The sequence below is a fragment of the Cibotium barometz genome, chromosome 8 (assembly GCF_041138505.1).
Source record: "Cibotium barometz isolate CiBa-2024 chromosome 8, ASM4113850v1, whole genome shotgun sequence".
In the NCBI taxonomy this organism is placed as follows: domain Eukaryota; kingdom Viridiplantae; phylum Streptophyta; class Polypodiopsida; order Cyatheales; family Cibotiaceae; genus Cibotium; species Cibotium barometz.
The window spans coordinates 38,943,609-38,962,976 of record NC_141053.1 but is presented as its reverse complement, the minus strand read 5'-3'; the positions used below and the strand labels follow the sequence as shown (position 1 = coordinate 38,962,976).

Genomic DNA, 19,368 nt, shown 5'->3' with positions numbered 1-19,368 from the left:
CCCTGTTAGAGATAGATGGTTGGGCTCTGGGAAATTCTTCAGGAATAGCTGCTGATTGTGAGGTTTTGGCATTGAACTTCGTAGGTGAGGATGGGGTTGAAGGAGTAAAGGCTTTATCGAAGTTGGTTGTTGACGCAGATGGTAGGTCCTTGTATAGAGGGGCTTTTGTGGAAGAGGCTTGTATCCTTTTTCGTTCAGCATCATAGATATCCATTAAAGTTGGATCATCTTCCTGGCAGTATGGTATTGTCAACTTTTTGTTGTTGACCATCATGATGATTCTATCGCTAGCAAAGCACAATGGTGCTTGGGCAGCAACAGTCCATTTATGCCCCAAGATCAAATCTGCTTCCAACATATATATATATATACCCATGCAACCTTGGAGTTAAAAGGTAGGCTTTATTTTGAAGCTTTGGTGAATTAGCAGGGTTTCAACCGTTGCCACCTTATAGGTTTCATCAAGCCCAAATTTAAGGCGGCTTCACATAGGTTGGACTCTGGTAGTCCCAAAGGCCCTAGGGGCATGGGCATCTAGATTGGAGTCTAGATTTTGGCAACGAGTTTATAATTCCGCCTGGTGCTTCGGGATAACATCATCATCTAGCTAGAAAGTTACAGCTCAGTCTGTGCGCTCTTCATAGTACAAAACTTTAATGCAACTGGTCTCTTCATTTCTGACCTCACATTCTTTCTTCACTCTTGCGATGCCTCAAAACTCGACTAGCAAGTTTATCTACTAGACTCTGTGTACACCGCCCTAACCCTTTTATCATCCTCTTGAACAGTTCTGTGTGCAGTTGCGCTATGGAAGCTCTTCCCTGTTGAGTCCTTAATAATTCTCGAGGTTTCTAACCTGTTAGGTCCCGGATTCTTGAGGTTTTTTAGCCCATCAAGGCTATGAAGGGCCTCAATCGGGTAATGGCTTGTAGGCCATCAAGTCACTAAATTGGGCAATAGGATTTCTCTGTTGTGCAAGTCTTCTATTGAAGTCTGTCAATTCAGAAAGCCAACAGAAATTGCCTTCAGTAAGGCCCTTAATACACCGTATAATGGGTTTTCTCTGCATTTCTGTGGATGCCTTTACAGGAGAGTTGCCCGCGTGAGACCCTAATTGGCCCACTTAACTGTGCATTAGGGCATAAAACATGGTGTACATGATGTCTCAACCCGAATCAGGATTAAGCCCGAATTGGAGTACACGTGTGGCTTGATGATTAGCCCCCACCCTCTCATCGGCGAGATTTAGCACGTGTGGCCTATTATCCACATCTGTGTACATCTTTACACATCCAGGAAAGATGAAGCCCTCTCCCGGAGCTGCATCTCCAGGATCTAGAAAGTATTTCGTGGGCAGCTTCTCACCTGCTGGTTTGCACGTGCTGGTTGTGGACGATGACCCCCTTTGCCTCATGGTCCTTGACAGAATGCTAAGGCAGTGCAACTACAAAGGTAAGCTTATTTTCATCTGTTCTCTTTATTAATCAGCTTGATATTCTGCCTTAATAACCCACTGGACATGATTAACAACGCAATATTCTGCCTTAGTAACCCACTGGACATGATTAACAGCGCAATATTCTGCCTGAATAAACCATTGGACATGATTACCAACGCCGAGGGGTGCTTAGCTTGTTTTTGTCCCTTTAGATCATGCTCGGCTTAACTGGCCTTTGGACTCTAATAAAGTGTTTTAATCTGTTTTTAGTTTCTTGGTTATTACTTTTTTTTAGTGTTAATCATACTCTGGAGTGTTGTCAATAGATTCTTATGAGGTCAATATGCCAGTATTATTGGTATTTGTTTGGCTCTCATTGCTGATATGGAGGTTATACTTGTGTTCTGTTGGACAGCAACAGTGTTTGACTCTCATTGAGGTTATCCTTGTGTTCTATTGGACAGTAACAACATGCAATCGGGTCAGTCTCGCCTTACAACTGCTAAGGGAAAACAAGGATGATTTTGATCTTGTAATGAGTGACGTCTACATGCCTGATGAAGATGGTTTCAAGCTATTGGAGGTTATTGGATTGGAGTTAGATTTGCCGGTGATCAGTAAGCAACCTTGATCTTCCACCATTTTGATACAATTATTTGTTTGCATGCTGCAATCAAATTGGATTTTATTCCTTAACAAATATCAGGGTGTCCAAGGCCCGTACCAGAGTGAATAAAGCTACACATCGACACACTTGCATACACGTGTATGTGTATGTATATGTGTGCACGTATGTTTTTTTAAAATATATATATGTGTTCATTGTATGTATGTATGCCTGTACCAGAGTGCAGAAAGCTACACGCCGACACTCTCGCATACATGTGTATGTGTATGTATATGTGTGCGTGCATGTGTTTTTAAAGATATGTATATGTGAGTATGTGCACGCGCACGCACGCACGCACGCACGCACGCACGCGCACACGCACGCATGCACGTGTGAGCATATGTATATTTGTGCGTGCGTGTGTTTTTTAAGATATGCATATATGTGTTCATTGTATGTATGTATGTGCACGCGCGCGCGCTCACACACACGTGTGCATGTGCACGCATACATACGTACAGTAAACACATATATAAATATCTTAAGAAAATATACAAAAATATATATACACACATGTACATGTATGTATGTATGTACACGTGTATGTGTGGTGCAAACTGTTTGTGTGTATGTATATGTATGAATGTTTGTATGTGTATATATATGTACATGTGTGTGCATGCTTTTGTGTTTGTCAAATGCTATGGTTTTGTCCCATGTAAAGTGATTAGGAGTGAGGACCTCTTTATGAGTAGCATGTATTCATGTACCTATGTATGCGCGTGTGCTTGTGTGGGTGTGTGCATTAAAGGTGATGGTTTAGATCCATATTAAAGTGTTTAGGATTGCCTTAGGAGTAGCATATCAAGCCCCATCAGAATGTATTGTTAAGGCCCATATCAAAGTGTTCAGAGCCTCTTAGCGGTTGCATAGCAAGCTCCATTAGAAGAGCTTGTGTAATGGGTTTATGGATTAATTGAGTTCAGGTCTATACATGTATGGTTACTGTAGCCTAAGCCACTTATCTGAAATTTGCAGTGATGTCTGCTAATGGGGAGACCAGTGTGGTCATGAAAGGCATAACGCATGGTGCTTGCGATTACCTCATCAAGCCGGTCCGAATGGAGGAACTGAGGAACATTTGGCAGCATGTGATTCGTCGGAAGGGGAAGGAGGTTCAGAGGGGTGACCTGCAGGGAGAGTGGGACGAGAGTGCAAGAGAAGCTGAGTTGCAGGATCAGAGCTCGAAAAAAAGAAAGGAGCTCCTTGAAATCGAGGATTGTAACGTGGACGACATTAACAGTCTCAAGAAGCCTAGAGTGAACTGGTCTGTCCAGCTGCACCGGCAATTTGTGAATGCCGTGAACCAGCTTGGTGTGGATAGTAGGGCACTTTTCCTTGATCTCTTCTCGTGCCTCTTTTCTTTTGCTTTTTGATAGATGTTTACTTCAATAGATTTTAGATAAGAACTTTGGCAGTTCATTTAACAACTTATACATTGCTTTTCTAGTATGTATGAATCCCATCCATGTGCAGATTTAAGTACGATAGTGTGGGTTCGCTTTATGTTCTGGGGGGGCATTCTGTCACGTTTATTGATGGGTTCATGAGCACATTTGTTTGGTTGGGGTAACCCTTCTGCATGGAATGCTGATTTGGCATGCTAAGAAACATAAGTCATAGATCAGAAGAAATGAAACTCACACTGTGTAGTGGCTTGCAGAAGCTGTACCCAAGAAAGTACTGGATATAATGAATGTTCAGGGCCTAACGCGAGAGAATGTTGCCAGTCATTTACAGGTTCAGCACATTGCCAAGTGGGCCTAACTTGATTTGTCTTAGTAGAGCATAATTTCATTGCATGCAATCCACCTGAGGACTAGAATAGGATGTGCAATTCTGAGCATTGACAACTGCTTCGTCTGCAGAAATACAGGCTATACTTGAAGAGGCTGACTGGGGTGGTGCCAGAGCCATACCCGATTGCTTCGTTCCAGGCTTTGGGTGATGGAACTGCAGGGGGCACCATGATGGTACAGCCGGGTGGGAAAGGCTCGGTACCAAATGCTGGCGTGAAGGGACTTAATCTGGGTGCAGGGGTTGCGTCAGGGTCTGGGAGAGGCAGGAAGATTGATGTGGGCACTATGAAATCACTGGCCCAGTTTAAAGTTCATCAGCAGAAGCAAGCTGCCAACAGAGCCCAAGTGTTGGGTGCCCTTGGGCTATTGGACACGCGGTCCTCAGCAGACTCTTCTGGAGGGGGCTTGCAGAGAATGAGCTCCCTTGATCTGAGCTTCTTCTTGCAATCACATCACATTGATTCCCCATCAGAGCAGTCAATGGATGCTTTGGATGATATGGCTGCTTGCAGCTTCAGAACTGTGAAGCTGGAAGATGATGTGGCGATTGTGTCGGGAGTTAATAATAAGAGAACCTATCCGTCTAGGAAAATACAAGGTGCGGTTAGACAAGGCTATGTTCCCCAGTGGAATATAGGTGTTCATGATGGTAGTGATGCTGCAGATGGTGAAGAGAAACGTAAGCTGGTTGGCACTAATGTTGCATTTAGTGAGATCATTAGCCCCAATGCCGGATTTAATGGGATGATCAGCCCAAATCTTGGATTTAACCCAGTGATTGGCAGCATTGCTGGGTACAACAAGGCTATTGGCACCAATGCCAGGCTCGACGAGGCAATGGGCACCGATGCTGGATTCAACAAGGTGGTTGGAACCAGTGAGGTGATTAGTACTGATGCTGGATTCAAAGAGGTGATCAGCACAAATGTTGGATTCAAGGAGGTGATTAGCACTAATGCCGGTGGTGGCCAGCCTTATCTACAAACAATTCCAGAAGAGAAGAGAGGAGGTGGAGTGTACACCCCAGCATACACTCCATCAGTGTTCGGCCTTGCAGATGATGCGGTGAGCTCTACGAATTTGGCTAACAATGACCTCTCGACAGGGTCCACAACTACTGATGTGAGTGGAGAGGCGTTTTCTGAAAGCAGCTTGGATGCTCTTGTGGATCTGAGCAGTGTTGTGGACCCACTCCATCTACTGATGCAGAACACTGAGCTCGACATTTCGGATTATCTTCAGCTAGATGATGGGTTTGCCTACCAAAGCTGATCATCATTAGGAGAAGAAAAAATGTGGATCAAGCTTAGCTTATGTATTAATGATAAGAATATTAATTAATTCAAAAGTGTATAGGTAAAAATAGGTCTTCTAGTGCTCCACATTTTTTCTTTTGACAATTATCTTCAGCTGAATATATATGAAAAGGCAAAAAAGTTTAGTAGAGCTAGCTGCTGCTAGCGTGTTGACTTTTATAATGTTGTATTATTTTATTGAAATCCAATCCAAATTACCGAAGAAAAAGGACTTTTGAAAATTTATCATCATATATTTAATTGTGGAGGGGAAGAAGGGAAAATTGTCGAAAAATAATGCGATCCTTGGAATTTTATAATAGTAAAAAGAAAGGCGAAATATATATATTGAAAGATTGATACCCATTATTTATTTATTATTATTTATATTTATTGAGGGCCACTGGGGTCCCATTTTTTTAAAATGTAATACAGTCAATGGCTGAGGGGTGGTGGACACCGCACTACAGCTGTAATACGCGCGCATCAGTTTTTCCAGATTGGGGAGCATATCCACCACGTGTCGCTAGTTAATGGGCCTCCACGTTCTGGGCTATTTTTCCTGAAAGGGTATATACTATTAATAGAAATACTATATTTTAATCTTCAAGAAATTCTCCCTAATGGGGTATAATATATATATGGGGTATATAACGCGTGCGTATATGCTAGATTTTCTGTGAATCCAAAGAATCGTAAAAAGACTCTTAATCGTGCCACCTTAGAGACGAAGAGAGATTATTTATATTTTTTTAAATTATAAAAACTAGGCAAATACTCCTTTGACTTCTTAGCATTGCAAAAGTCAAGCGCGTGATGATGTTTTTGTTATTTTTAGGTAGATGCTCATGTTGGAGCCTCTACTTCTCTATATTATCTTAAGGAAGAGTTTCACAAAGCTGTCATGTGACAAGAATTTGGAGGTTCAGGAAGGGGAGGAGGTTGGGTAGAATTTGATTTTGAAAGCCTCCAAAAACGTGCAAAGCATGGGTTCCCAACTAGTTATAACTCAAATATACGAAAAATCATTCTTAGAGGGATATAAAATTGCCGGTAACAATATATTATATGAATATCAAATAAAAATCTAACATACATGTGGTGTGATAATCATCAAATTCCTTATCATAGTGATTGTTAGTCATGCACAAAACTTATACTAATTAAAGAATGGCTTAGTCATGCACAAAACTTAAACTAATTTAACAACAGGACTTATCTTCTAACAAATTGAGAAGACAATTTGGATGCCAACATATTGTCATGACATAGTAGACATGGAGGAAATCCCAAGTCACATCCTAACTATAGGGTAAGTCTCCCACATGCCACTTCAGCTTTGGTTCCAATCTTAGGTAATAGATCACTATCCATAATGCCACATTTGTGCATGTAATATAGTAGCTCTAATAACCAAATCCTTTTTCTAGTTGTTTGGAGCTTGTTTCCATTGGGTGATTAAAGCCTTTCTACCCGTTGATAAACAGGTGGAGCTTGTTTCCATGATATTGTACTTGGGTGATTAAAGCCTCCCTACCATCAAATTTGTTGATAAATAGGTGGCCTTATTTGAGTCCTTTCGTCTTTTGCTTTGTTGTACGAGCAAGGTTCTCTTGAGACAAGATTTGGTCACGTGGCTTGAAAAGGTATCGCAAGCTAAGGCTATTTATCATATCTTCTATCTTGGTAAAAGGGGTTTTTTCAATATCTTGTTGTCTGCATCAAACTCCTATCAAAAGCCCCCCTCCTCTTGTTTGTCAAGGGTTTCATTAATGTAGTGCCATAGGAGCCCTGAAAATAAAGATTTTGTGAATTCATGTCTTGTATGGGTTGAATTTGTGAACCTCCCTGATTGTTCGCAAAATTTTTTTGAGTGAACTTGACATGAATCCTTCTCACCATGGGATGAAGAGGAAAAGGTTCCTCCTCCTCTGAAGATAAGGGAAAAGTTGAGCAGGCTCCACGATGAAGCGAACCCGTCTTTCCTGAACCCTTACCTCCCTCCATGGATCCGGTTGTCAGCGGGTGATTCAAAGCTTACTCTTGGTAGAACTCTACATGTTTTGACTTTCAGCGGGTGATTCAAAGATTACTCTTGGTAGAACTCTACATGTTCCTTTGAACCCCTCTTGGGAAAGGTCCAACAAGGTGTGTATTGCATGGGACAAATTGTTTTCCACCTTAATGAAAATGGCCATTCAACTAGGTACTTATGGTGACATGAAAGTTGAACTTCTCTGTGTGTTGGGGCATGGTTTCAATGCAAAAGTTTGGCCATTTCGGTTTTTGACAAGACTTAAGAGTCATGAACATCGATTAGTTTAAGTGCAAGCCTTCGGAAGAACCGTACTTTAGGAGTCTTTTTTGTTATGTAAAGGTTATGTGAACAAGAGTAGAGGATTAATGGTTTTATTTAGAAGCTTGTAAAAGCATAGGCAAGCGTGGATCAAGAAGTGTGTATACACATTAATTAGTTAGTAAAATATGTTTATACCTTTGGACAAAAGCTTTTAGTAGCTTTCAAAAAAGATTACCTAAAAAATTGGTTGTGTTATTTTGCTATTATATACATTTTTTATTGATTTTAGAAGTTCACAAGAAGGGGATTGTTTTTTGGAAGACTGTTTTTTTTTTTTGCTTTTCAAGAATTCCTCATGTGAATTTCATTGAGTTGAGTAGAGACATGTACATTTACGGAGATGGGTCTCAAGACATGGAAGCCTTCATTCATAGTGTGAACACAATGGCATCTTCATGGTGACTACAACAAACAAATGATATGGGCACTACCCTTTCATGCAAATATTATGGTATGTATGATGCACTAGTTTAAAGGCACGCCATTTCTTGAGTTTCAAGAATGGTACGAGCTTCGAGGACAACTATGGAGGTATGTTTGATTGATGAGATACACTTGAAAAGCTTATGTAGTTTGTGAATGCCTTGAGACACAAATTGCAAAATGAAGTGCTATAAGGCATGCACTCTCTCTAATGATGAGCCTATCTTGATGATAGTGCCAAATATGTGATCAAGGAAACCAAGTTGATGTTGATTAGGAAGTCTCTTTTTTGATGATGTGTAGCTTTTGGGTCTTCTTGATGAGTACAATGAAGAGGAGGTTCTTGAGGATGACATGTTTCATAGTCTTGTTGGTGGCATATTTGAGGAAGAAGAGACTTGGAGACCATGTGGAGTGGTGAGACCATAAAGAAAGGGGCAACCACGAAGTAGGCTCTATGAATATGTGATCATGGTATACTTCTTGTGATGTGATTGTTCTAATGTCATCATCATCCATGGAGTATGGCTTTTCATTGGATCCATATGATCATTATTCAAGTCAAGTGTTTTATCATAGCCTTGCCGAAGCATGTGTGAGTCTTTGAGCCGCAAATGAAACTTCCATGTGTGGGTGCGCCAGCTTGTCCGTTGTCATGTCCTCACTCCATTATCACACCAGAATTCTCCTTTTCTAATGAGGTGAAGGGAGAGCTCTCTATACGATTGTTTCAATGTCATCATCATCCATAGAGTATGGCTCTTCATTAGATCCATATGATTATTGATCAATTCAAGAGCTTACCTTAGCCTTGCTGAAAGCATATGTCGTTGGGTCTAGAGTCTTTGAACTACACTGTGAGGTTACGCACTTATGCCATGGGAACTTTTATCCTATTGGGTTTTTTCCTATGGCCATCCAAGTGTGAAACGGGCACCTTAGGGTTAGCTAGTATATAAGCAACCTCATCCTCAGTTTAGGATTGTTGTTCATTTACTTCATTGTACCTTGAGCTCTTGCTCCCAGTGAACTAGCCTTCTACTCTCTCTCCTTCCCCTGTGTTCTCTTTGACCTGTGGACATTGAGTGAGTGAGTGTTTGCAGCTTTCCTTTTATCAAAACTAACAATGGTATCAGAGCCAAGTTCTCGATGGCTATTTGTAGTTATAATCTTGAACATGATGCATGTCTCAGTGTAATTATCTGTGATAGTTGGTTTCTTGACAGTGGTGCTTCTAAGCACATAACTTCTCAAAGAAGTTCTGGTAAAACATATGGAGACTGTGAAACTATTACAACAATGCCTCTTACCCCATCAAAGGTATTGAGGATCTTTGTCTTCAAAATGTACTTTTTATTCCAAATATTTAAAAGAATCTGCTTTTTGTGCCTACTCTTACAAGCGAGGGTTTTAATGTTGAATTTGTAGATGGTAAATGCATTGTCGGTGTGATAGAGAATGACAAAGCTTAGATCTTTAACCACCAATGGTTTGTACAAACTGGATATGTATGACAAGTGTGATGTTTCTTGTCTCTGGTAGACTCTTCTAATGCAATGAAAGATGCCCACTAGTTATGGCATGCTAGGTTTGGCCAAACTTCCATTGGTGGTTTTATGTTTTTGCAGCAACATGGGATGTTAGAGGTTCTTCCTTGACTTGATCCACCACCAAGGATATATCCTTGGCAAACTTTCTTGCCAACCTTTCCCAAAGATTGCAGCAAACAGAGCTAATGACAAATTACAGCTCATACTACACAACGATGTGTTTGGTCCAATGAGCACTATTCTTTGGGAGGAAACTTATACTTTGTTACATCGTCGATGATTATAACAAAGTATGGCTGGTCTTACCCTATGAAAGAAAAATCAAAGGTATGTTCTCATTTTCAAGAATTTGTTGCTTCTGAGAAAACCCCATCATTTTAAACAAAATGTACATTGCATCTCATATGAAAACGATTGGTAGACTTTTGTGTGTGTGTGTGTGTATGAGAGAGAGAGAGAGAGAGAGAGAGAGAGAGAGAGAGAGAGAGAGAGAGAGAGAGAGAGAGAGAGAGAGAGAAATTTATTTCATATAGGTTACAATGTGCAAAACAACAGAGGCAAAAGAACACTCTCAAACAAAAAAGCTACATTGCCACACAGTGCTACGCAGAAAGCTACACTCATCATCTACAAAAATGGACCATTGTCGGTGACGGTCTCGACTACTCATATCTTGCATCGATGCCCTATCATTTGTCTAGCCATAGTCTCAGCATACACTGGCAAAGTACTTTAAAAAAAACATGAAATAAGTCATCATCAATGCATGGAAGATGCACTAACTTAAACTAATATGCACACCGCATGGGAATGCAAAAAAGAGATAGAGATGCTTTTAAAAACCAAGGCCACATCACATAAAATGCCAAAGATACATATCCAGAGTCCATTGCAAATGCCAAAATAAACAAAAGCACACAAAAGCAAAATAGATGACCCAAATGGTCAACTACAACCATAGAAGCATAGTGCATCCAAAGTCATCGGTGCAAAGTCAAAACGAGAAGGTGCTCACTAGTTGTAAGGGCTCTCCCTAGCTAGAGGATCAACCATATCATCACCGTGCTGTGCTGCCGGCTAGGGCTAGCACCAATAACCCTCTCCTGACATGCAAGGATAGGTGACACATAGTCTCTCAGGACCCTCTCATCACTGTAAAGCGATATGCACATCTACCCAGTAGCAAGGCATACTCTAAGAATGGGTGAAGTCCCACATCCCAACTCCAAGATTGTGCCTCGAGGCCAGTAGCACAGAAGGTCCAAGTAGCAACCCACAAAAGTGGAGCTCATCTTCAAGGCACCACGCAAATTTGAACCATCTGCCGCTCATAGCTCGACTGCCAGTAGGCATGTGATGATACACCAAAGTATCCAAGGGTCTCATGTGGAGACTCTGAAAAAGCGGTGTGCTATCTAGGACATATAGGGGAGGATCCACACCAAATCGACACACAAAGAACAACATACATGTTGAGCACTGAAAGAAGAGTCATTCACGTCGAAAAGTGTTTGATCAAAACAAGCATTAATCTATATTTCTATCATTTCAAAGAATCATTACAATAGGCAAAGTAACAAACCTCAGTCATTATGCCAGCAATATCTGCATAACCATAAGGCGAGATGCACCACGGTTACTTGATGCCAAATTTCCAAGCCGAAAACTCGACAATATCTATCAATCAACTAAATCCCCAAACCTACAAAACAAAGCAACACTACCAAACTCTATTTGCAATCCAAGCAACAATCAAGAAAAGATAAATGATGAATAGTTTCTCAATAGAAATACCGAAGAAGATGCAACAAAGCCATCCGAAGTCCAATAGTGAAGAAGAAGCCAATGCACAACCGTACCTAACGTGGTCCTCTGTCAACATATCCCAAGGATGAGCGTGTGCACCACCAAATGGAAGATGAAGAAAAACCAAATCCGCTATCCAAGAGACAGGTCTACCTTTCTTGTCTGCTCGTACACACGCACCAACATGCTTTAGAACATGCTCATGGATCTCTGTGTAGACTAGGTTCTTGAGACCTAGAGAGAAATCCCTCCTAATGGCAATGTAGTCCCCCTCCTGAACCACCATACATCTATGATCTCGACCTCGAGCAACTAACCCATTGGGAGGTGGAGGCAAAAACACAAAAGAAATAGTTCTTTTTGATACAATGACACCTCGACCAACATCTACATACACATCCACACAAAACACCCAATGTAAGAGTGAAGTGCAACACACAAGCAAAAGAACTAGCTATTCCAAGAAAGAAAAACCATCCATAATTAGGAATAAATTGACCCATATCATTGTTCATTCTATTCTTTAACTCAACCTTGTCATCACTTTCCTTGGTCACCTCCTTGTCCTTCTCCTTTGCAGTGCTCTTTTAAAGCACAAACAACACCATAACTAAACATAAGTACTAAAGAAGAAACACCATTAATACGAAACACAAAAAAAAATAAAAAATTACCAAGTGGCTCAAATCTATTCTCCTCGACACCAACACGTGCAAAACTCTTCTTAAAGTCCTCATACATCTCCTTCTCTCTCTCTCTCTCTCTCTCTCTCTCTCTCTCAAGTAGCTCCCCCTTGTGCATATCTATCCACCATGGAAAGTGGTCTAATTCCCACTTAGTGAGACACCTCATGTATGGATGGTACATGGTGGTGTCAATATTGTCAATCACTAGCAATGGTCTAGCAATTAGTGGAATAGATGTGAAGACACCCAAGTGCTTCAACATAGCAAGAAACCTACTCAAAACACCAATGACAATAAACAAGCTAACAAGGAAATAACAAGAACAAGAATGGAAAAAATAACTCCAACCTTTCAACAAGACACCAAAAGAACACATATAAAGTTACAAGGCATCAAAACTAAGAACTAACCTGAAGACAACTCTCTGGGTAGCCATCTAAAACAAATCCAATTTTTGAAGATCTTTCAGCTCCTCACTCCTCTCCTTGCTCTCGACCCGCTTCACCATACCAAATAGTTGTCTATCTTTTTCCAATCTCCATAAAACTCCCTCAATCACAAACAATCAGCAGGCAAAACAGGAGCAGTTAGCATGTCAACCAAGTCACCAAAAACCTCCTCTGCTCTCTGGGGGATCTTCTACAAAACCACCTCCCCGACAATCCATCTTAATAATAAAAAGAATAAGCATGAAACACTACAACCAATGTCTGCACGCAAATGGATGCATTCAACATTATCACCTCTACGTAGTTTTGATCACATACCCTCAGTAATCATGGTCACCTCTTGGCAAACCAAACATAGACGTGGTAGTTTTGTTGACCTCTAAGAGTGCCAACCACATAATTTTTGTCGCTATAGGCACATCCACAATTGCAATAAGGTTCAACTTCTCCAAAGTGACAGAGCTATCATTATTCCACTTTAGAGCCAAGACCTTCTTCCACCACTCGTCCCCAAGGGCGGGGTTAGATATATTAAGCAACTAAAAAAACGATAAAGAAATAAAAAAAGATCCCCACACATAGAAATATACTAGAATATCATCATTTGTAACAATAGTAATCCATACCTTCCCCATCCTATCACTATATTTTCTCATGAGTTTTGTCTTTGTGGACGTTGCAACTTTTTTAAGCTCCTCCTCCGAGAGAGTGGCCCACAAGATGTCAAGCTTCTTATGCAAATCTTTTGTTAATTACACCTATTATTATCATGATCATTAACAATGCACAACAATTCTTGTAAAACATAACAATGAAGGGCAAGTCTACATAGCTAAAAATCAAGGAAGAAGTAGATTGTAACTCACATTGTACACCAAAGATCCCAAGTATATTCTTGTTAGAGGAAACCAAGGTTCTTCGCCTTTTGTTGACCTCTTATGATTCTGAGAAATAAGCTTAACATCCTCCTCTGGTAGCTCTTGCAAGTAGGCTTGTTGATCAGCCTTACATATGTTTAATGTGTTGACCAACTCATCTCTCAATGAGGTCACAAACAAGAGTTAAACACATAATGGTATATTTAGAGAAATTTTTGAAGGAACCAAATCAAGACAAGTGATAAATGAAACATACGAGATAAATCACTTACAAATTCATTCTTTGGAGACATGACAAAAGTGAAATCTCGCTAACCGCAGTGGGATCGATCACTGTCGAGAGTATACGAACATGCTTCTCCATGATGGTCGAGAATTTCTCCCTTATTTCTTCAGTCCAAGCCACAGTATGATGCTTTCCCTCCCAGACAAAAAACATACAGCCAACTAGACTAGTGAGCTTAGGACGAGCAGCTGAAGACTTGGTTCACCTGCCTCCAAATCGGATCCCACCCTTGCTAAATATCATCATCAACTAGTTGTTCCTCTCGATCCAAAATCCATATTGACACTATAAACACCCCCTTCTTTGGAACGTATTCCTCATGCCCAAAAGCAACTTTCAACCTAGAAATGTCATCACTAAGACCTCTCACTTTTGCATATGGAATCAATCTACATAAAGGAATCGGAGGACACACAGAACATGAGAACAGTCTAGTATTTTGCAATATATCTTCCCTCTGCTGCATCAACAAACTATTCTCATCCTTGGGATTGTAAGATTCCTCCCTCCAGCTTTTGAGGTGTACAAGTGTAAGAACCTCCCCTTCTGATCTTGTAATTATTCCCCTCTCTGAAATAGAAGAAAGATCTTGTTTTACCCTGTTTTGGCCTGGAGAGAGAAAATGTCTAGAGAGCGGTAATCCAAAATTGAGATATTTTTAGATATAAAAATCCTCCTAGTGTTTAAAATGGTTTCCCCTGAAATAGAAATTCAAAAAGAACTTTCCAATGTGCAATTGGATTTAATTGAAAATGTGTATACAGGACCTTAGCCAAAGGGTCTAGATTTTCAGAAATTTTTGGATTATGGTCCAATTAAGGTTCCTATGGGCCAATTGGATTAATCCAAGTGTGGGGATGAGATAAATCCAAAGAATAAAAGAAAATACCCAAAAATGAGTAAATGCTCACATAAGATGAAGAGTTGACTGAGTACGAGGTTTTTTAGTTAAAAACTATGAGATATTACTAAAAAAATGAGATATTTTGGTATAATGATACATTTTTGACACCTTGGTAAGGAGGGGGGAGACTTCAAGGAGGCGCCTATTTCACACATGTGGTGGAGTTTTTAACTCAAAAAATTATGATATTTTTATCTCTCCTCTCTCCTAGATCAAACCAAATCAAAAGGGAGCCAAACTAGGTCCAAATCTTGTCCAAATTCAGCCAAACTGAACCTAGAAAATTCTAAAACCTAGTTGGACTTGGTTAGAGGCCTCCCTCACCTATAAATAGATCCTTAGTCTTTTGTAAAAAAATCTGTGAACTATACCATACCAGTATTACATTAAAATAATGATATTTTTTATTATCCCTTAAAAATCCTCTACTTTTGGAGAGTGGAGCCACTCTCTCTCTTCAACCATCCTTGGAGCTTTCCTTTCAACACACTAACTAATTGATTGGTTGGGGGCTTCTTCTAAGATAGAGAAGCAAGCAAAAACAAGAGGTAAAGTGTAATTTTATGGTTTTTCTCTACTATTCTCAATGTTTTCACTTCTCAATCCCTCTCAAGCTTGAGAAGTTTCTAAATTAAGTGTTTATAATGCAAATCAAGCTTTTCTTAAGAGTTGTAATGAATAATTAAGAAAAGTTTACATTTATGCTTAATTAGGATGCTTTTTATGTTAATCTCTCTCCCCCCCAAAGAATGGTCATTCCTATGACCGATTCTCTATTCAATTGATGCTTCTCATGGAGAAATTCTCAATTCACAAATCAAACTCTAGGCTTGTGAAGCTAGAGGTTAAGAAAATGGTTTTTTTAACCTTATATGTTGTAAATTATGATAATCTTATGAGTTAAATCCATAAATTAGATTTAAGGTTAAAAGATAGTTATACTATCATAATTACATTACTAAGTCTTATTCTTTTTAAAAATATAAAAATTTGTCAGTAATAGCAGCGGAGCTATGGAAAATTTTTAAGAAATTGATAAATAATTTATTCTTATGCATAACGTGAAAAGAGGATTTCCTACCATATTCTAGGATTGAATATCCTAGGCTAAAAGAATGATTTTCATCACATTCAATGGAAAACTAATTTTTAAGGTTTATGTATAATTAAATAATTAAGAAAAGAAAAAAATATAATAATTTAATTTAAATGATAAAAGAGAAATTTCCATGACATTTGGAATTCAATCATTTAAATAGGAAGAGTGGAATTCTTAGCATATTGGAATTAATAGATATTTTATTTAAATTCAAAGAGAAATTTTAGATAAATTTATTTTATGCATGAGAAATATTTAAATGATAAAAGAGAAATTCCCATGACATTTGAAATTCAGTCATTTAAATAGTAAAAGTGAAATTCTTAGCATATTGGAATTAATGGATATTTTATTTTAGATAAATTTAATTTATGAGAAATATTTAAATGATAAAAGAGAAATTTCCATGACATTTGGAATTCAATCATTTAAATAGTAAAAGTGAAATTCTTAGCATTTAGAATTAATGGATATTTTATTTTAGTTTATTTTATGAGAAATATTTAAATGATAAAAGAGGAATTCCCATGACATTTGGAATTCAATCATTTAAATAGTATAAGTGAAATTCTTAGCATATTGGAATTAATGGATATTTTATTTTAGATAAATTTATTTTATGAGAAATATTTAAATGATAAAAGAGGAATCCCCATGAAATTTGGAATTCAATCATTTAAATAGTAAAAGTGAAATTCTTGGCATATTGAATTAATGGATATTTTTATTAAAGAAAAGAGAAATTTTAGATAAATTTATTTGATGATAAAAGAGAAATTTCCATGACATTTGGAATTCAAGCAATTAAATGTAAAAAGAGGAATTCCCATGATATTTAAGATCCAAGAAATTAAATGGAAAAAAGAGAAATTTTTAGTATAATTCAATTTATGAATATTTATCAAAAGTGAAAATATGGGTAGAATTGATTTTTGTAAATCCCATGAATTCTTTTACTCAAAAGAGGAATATTGAATATAATTCATTTGAGAAATTGAGAATGAATATGGAAATAGTCGTCGAGAAAAAGAACCTTTATCTAAGCCAGGCAGAAATTTAGAAAAACTTCCATTATCACTATCGAAGTAGGAAAAGCTACTAAATGGGAATAAGATGTGAATGGGATGCGATAGGATGTGAATGGATGTGATAAGATGTAAACGGGATGTGATAGGATGCGAATAGATGTGATAAGATGTAAATGGGATGCGATATGATGTGAATGGATGTGATAAGATGTGAATGGGATGTGATAGGATGTGGTGTGATGAAAATGAATGTGGATGAGATGTGAAGTAAATGGATGATGTGAATGATGAGATGAGAGGATATGTGAAAGGGTGAGATGGGAAGTAAATGAATGTGGATGTGTATGTGAAAGAATGTGATGTAAATGGATGTGGGTGTGTATGTGAAGGAATGTGATGTAAATGGATGTGGATGTGTATGTGAAAGAATGTAATGTAAAGGGATGTGGATGTGAAAGTGATGTGGATGTGGATGAGATGTGATGTGCTGAAAAGAGGTGGATGTGAATGTGATGTTTATGTGGATGAGATGTGATGTGATGTAAGGGGATGTGGATGTGAATGTGATGTGGATGTGGATGAGATGTGATGTAATGTAAAGAGATGTGGATGTGAATGTGATGTGGATGTGGATGAGATGTGATGTGGATGTGGATGAGATGTGATGTAATGTAAAGAGATGTGGATATGAATGTGATGGGATGTAATGTAAAGAGATGTGGATATGAATGTGATGTGGATGTGGATGAGATGTGATGTGATGTAAAGAGATATGGATGAAATGTGATGTGATGTGAATATATGTGGATGTGAAGTGATAGATGTGAATGTATGGATAGATGTGGATAGTTGTGCATGTGAATGATTGGATGGATGTGGATGAATGAGATGGGATGTGTATGAATGAGATATGATGTGTATGAATGAGATATGATGTGGATGTGATGTAAAGTGGATGGAATGAATGAGATATGATGTGGATAGATGTGGACGTGATGTAATGTGGATAGAATGTATGTGATGGAATGGGGATACAATGAATGTGATGAATGTGAATGGATGTGATGTGATGTGAGTCGAGATAAGTGTGAATGGGTGAGATGTGATGTGAAATGGATGTGATGTAAATCGGGATAGATGTGAATGGATGATATGTGATGGGAATGGATGTGATGTGAATCAAGATAGATGTGAATGAATGAGATGTGAAGGGAATGGATGAGATGTGATGGGATGTGAATCGGGATAGATGTGAATGAATGAGATGTGAGATGAAATGGATGTGATGTAATGTGGATCGGGGTAGATATGAATGGATGAGATGTGAATGAATGTGATGTGATGAGATGTGGATATGGATAGATGCGAGTGGATGAGATGTGATGAGTATAAATGTGGAAAGATGTGATGAGTATAAATGTGGAAAGATGCAATGAGATGGAAAATGATGTGATTGAATGAGAATGGATGAAGGACGATGGGAATACATATGATTGGACTTGGATTAAGTAATGTGGATTGATGTGGAACAATGTGGAAAGACGAGAGTTCGTTATAGAAACTGTATTTATGACTTGTTTTTAAATCACTGTTTTATGTCAAGAATGCTGGGGAAGCATTTTGACCATCTTGTGAATGAGGTCGTGGAGACCTAAGTGATAAAGTTGCAATAGTTGACGGAGAGTCAACGAAGGATGTCTCGCGTAGCATGGTCGGCGAGGTCTTGACTAGCCTCGGTTCGATTTAAATGGTGAGCTTCCGGTACGGTGGATGAGGGACCAAGGAAGCGGCCTATGAGTGAAGTGCTAGGTGACCTGCGAAGGATCCTAGAGGGTGCTGACCATATGGTGCTCGGGCTCTAGGTCACCGAAGATACCCACGTGTGCGTCGAGGAAGAAAATGGAACAAGGTGTTGGAGTTGTTTTCTGAACTCGGGCATGGATCTGGTTGGTTGACCTTGCTGGTCCTTAACGGATGAGTCCATGGCTCTTTTATATGGATCTGTTGGTTGATCTTGCTGATCTTCAACGGAGAGTCCATCTGGATTTTTATAAGTGAATATATTTCCGGGTACTATGAGCTAGGAACTATTGAAAAGGCCCCTGAGTGGATAGGTGGTGAGCGTTCTGGTTGCCAATGATGCCACAGGTACACCGATGAAGGAATGATTGGAAATTAGAATTCAACCGGATATTTTGGAGGATTATGATCAGTGATACTATGGTTTCATTAAAAGATTGTTTTAAAGATAGTTGAAAAAGCTGAATCTGTGAAAAAGGTAATTTCATATTGGGTGTGTAAGTGGTGTGACTATCTTAAAGTTTGCATGAAACGCCGGCTAGGGGGACTGGAAACTCTTTTCCCTGGTACTACTCGGGACAAAACATAACCAAATTCCTAAACGGATCCTATCACGACAATGGTTAGGCGGTTGGCTAATCCATGGGACTGGATCGGCTTAGGCTGGACTGATGGATCACTAAAATGAGACCCAATTCTGTTATGGTACGATAGATGAAGTAAATCTCGGACAATCCTTGTTCTATGGAAAAGAATCAACGGTTGTGCCTCTTGATTGGGAAAAAAGTGTTGGTCTCTATGATCCAAGTGCAAGTCTTTTCCTTGATCTAACCATGTGACTTACAGGTTTGGTCGGATCAGTTTGGTTAGTGATGACCTTGACTACGTTAGAATAAAA

The 19,368-nt window shown here is 39.0% G+C and overlaps 1 protein-coding gene across 1 annotated transcript; it reads left to right on the top strand.

Annotated features, from left to right (window-relative positions):
* The first annotated feature begins 664 nt into the window (after nt 1–664).
* On the top strand, nt 665–5,431 carry LOC147636236 (uncharacterized). The gene is made up of 6 exons (XM_086801668.1): nt 665–1,028; nt 1,139–1,452; nt 1,903–2,055; nt 3,087–3,431; nt 3,772–3,848; nt 3,977–5,431. The coding sequence occupies exons 2-6, from the start codon at nt 1,302–1,304 to the stop codon at nt 5,177–5,179; spliced, it is 1,929 nt and encodes a 642-aa protein (XP_086657794.1). The 5' UTR covers nt 665–1,028; nt 1,139–1,301; the 3' UTR covers nt 5,180–5,431.
* The last annotated feature ends 13,937 nt before the right edge of the window (nt 5,432–19,368 follow it).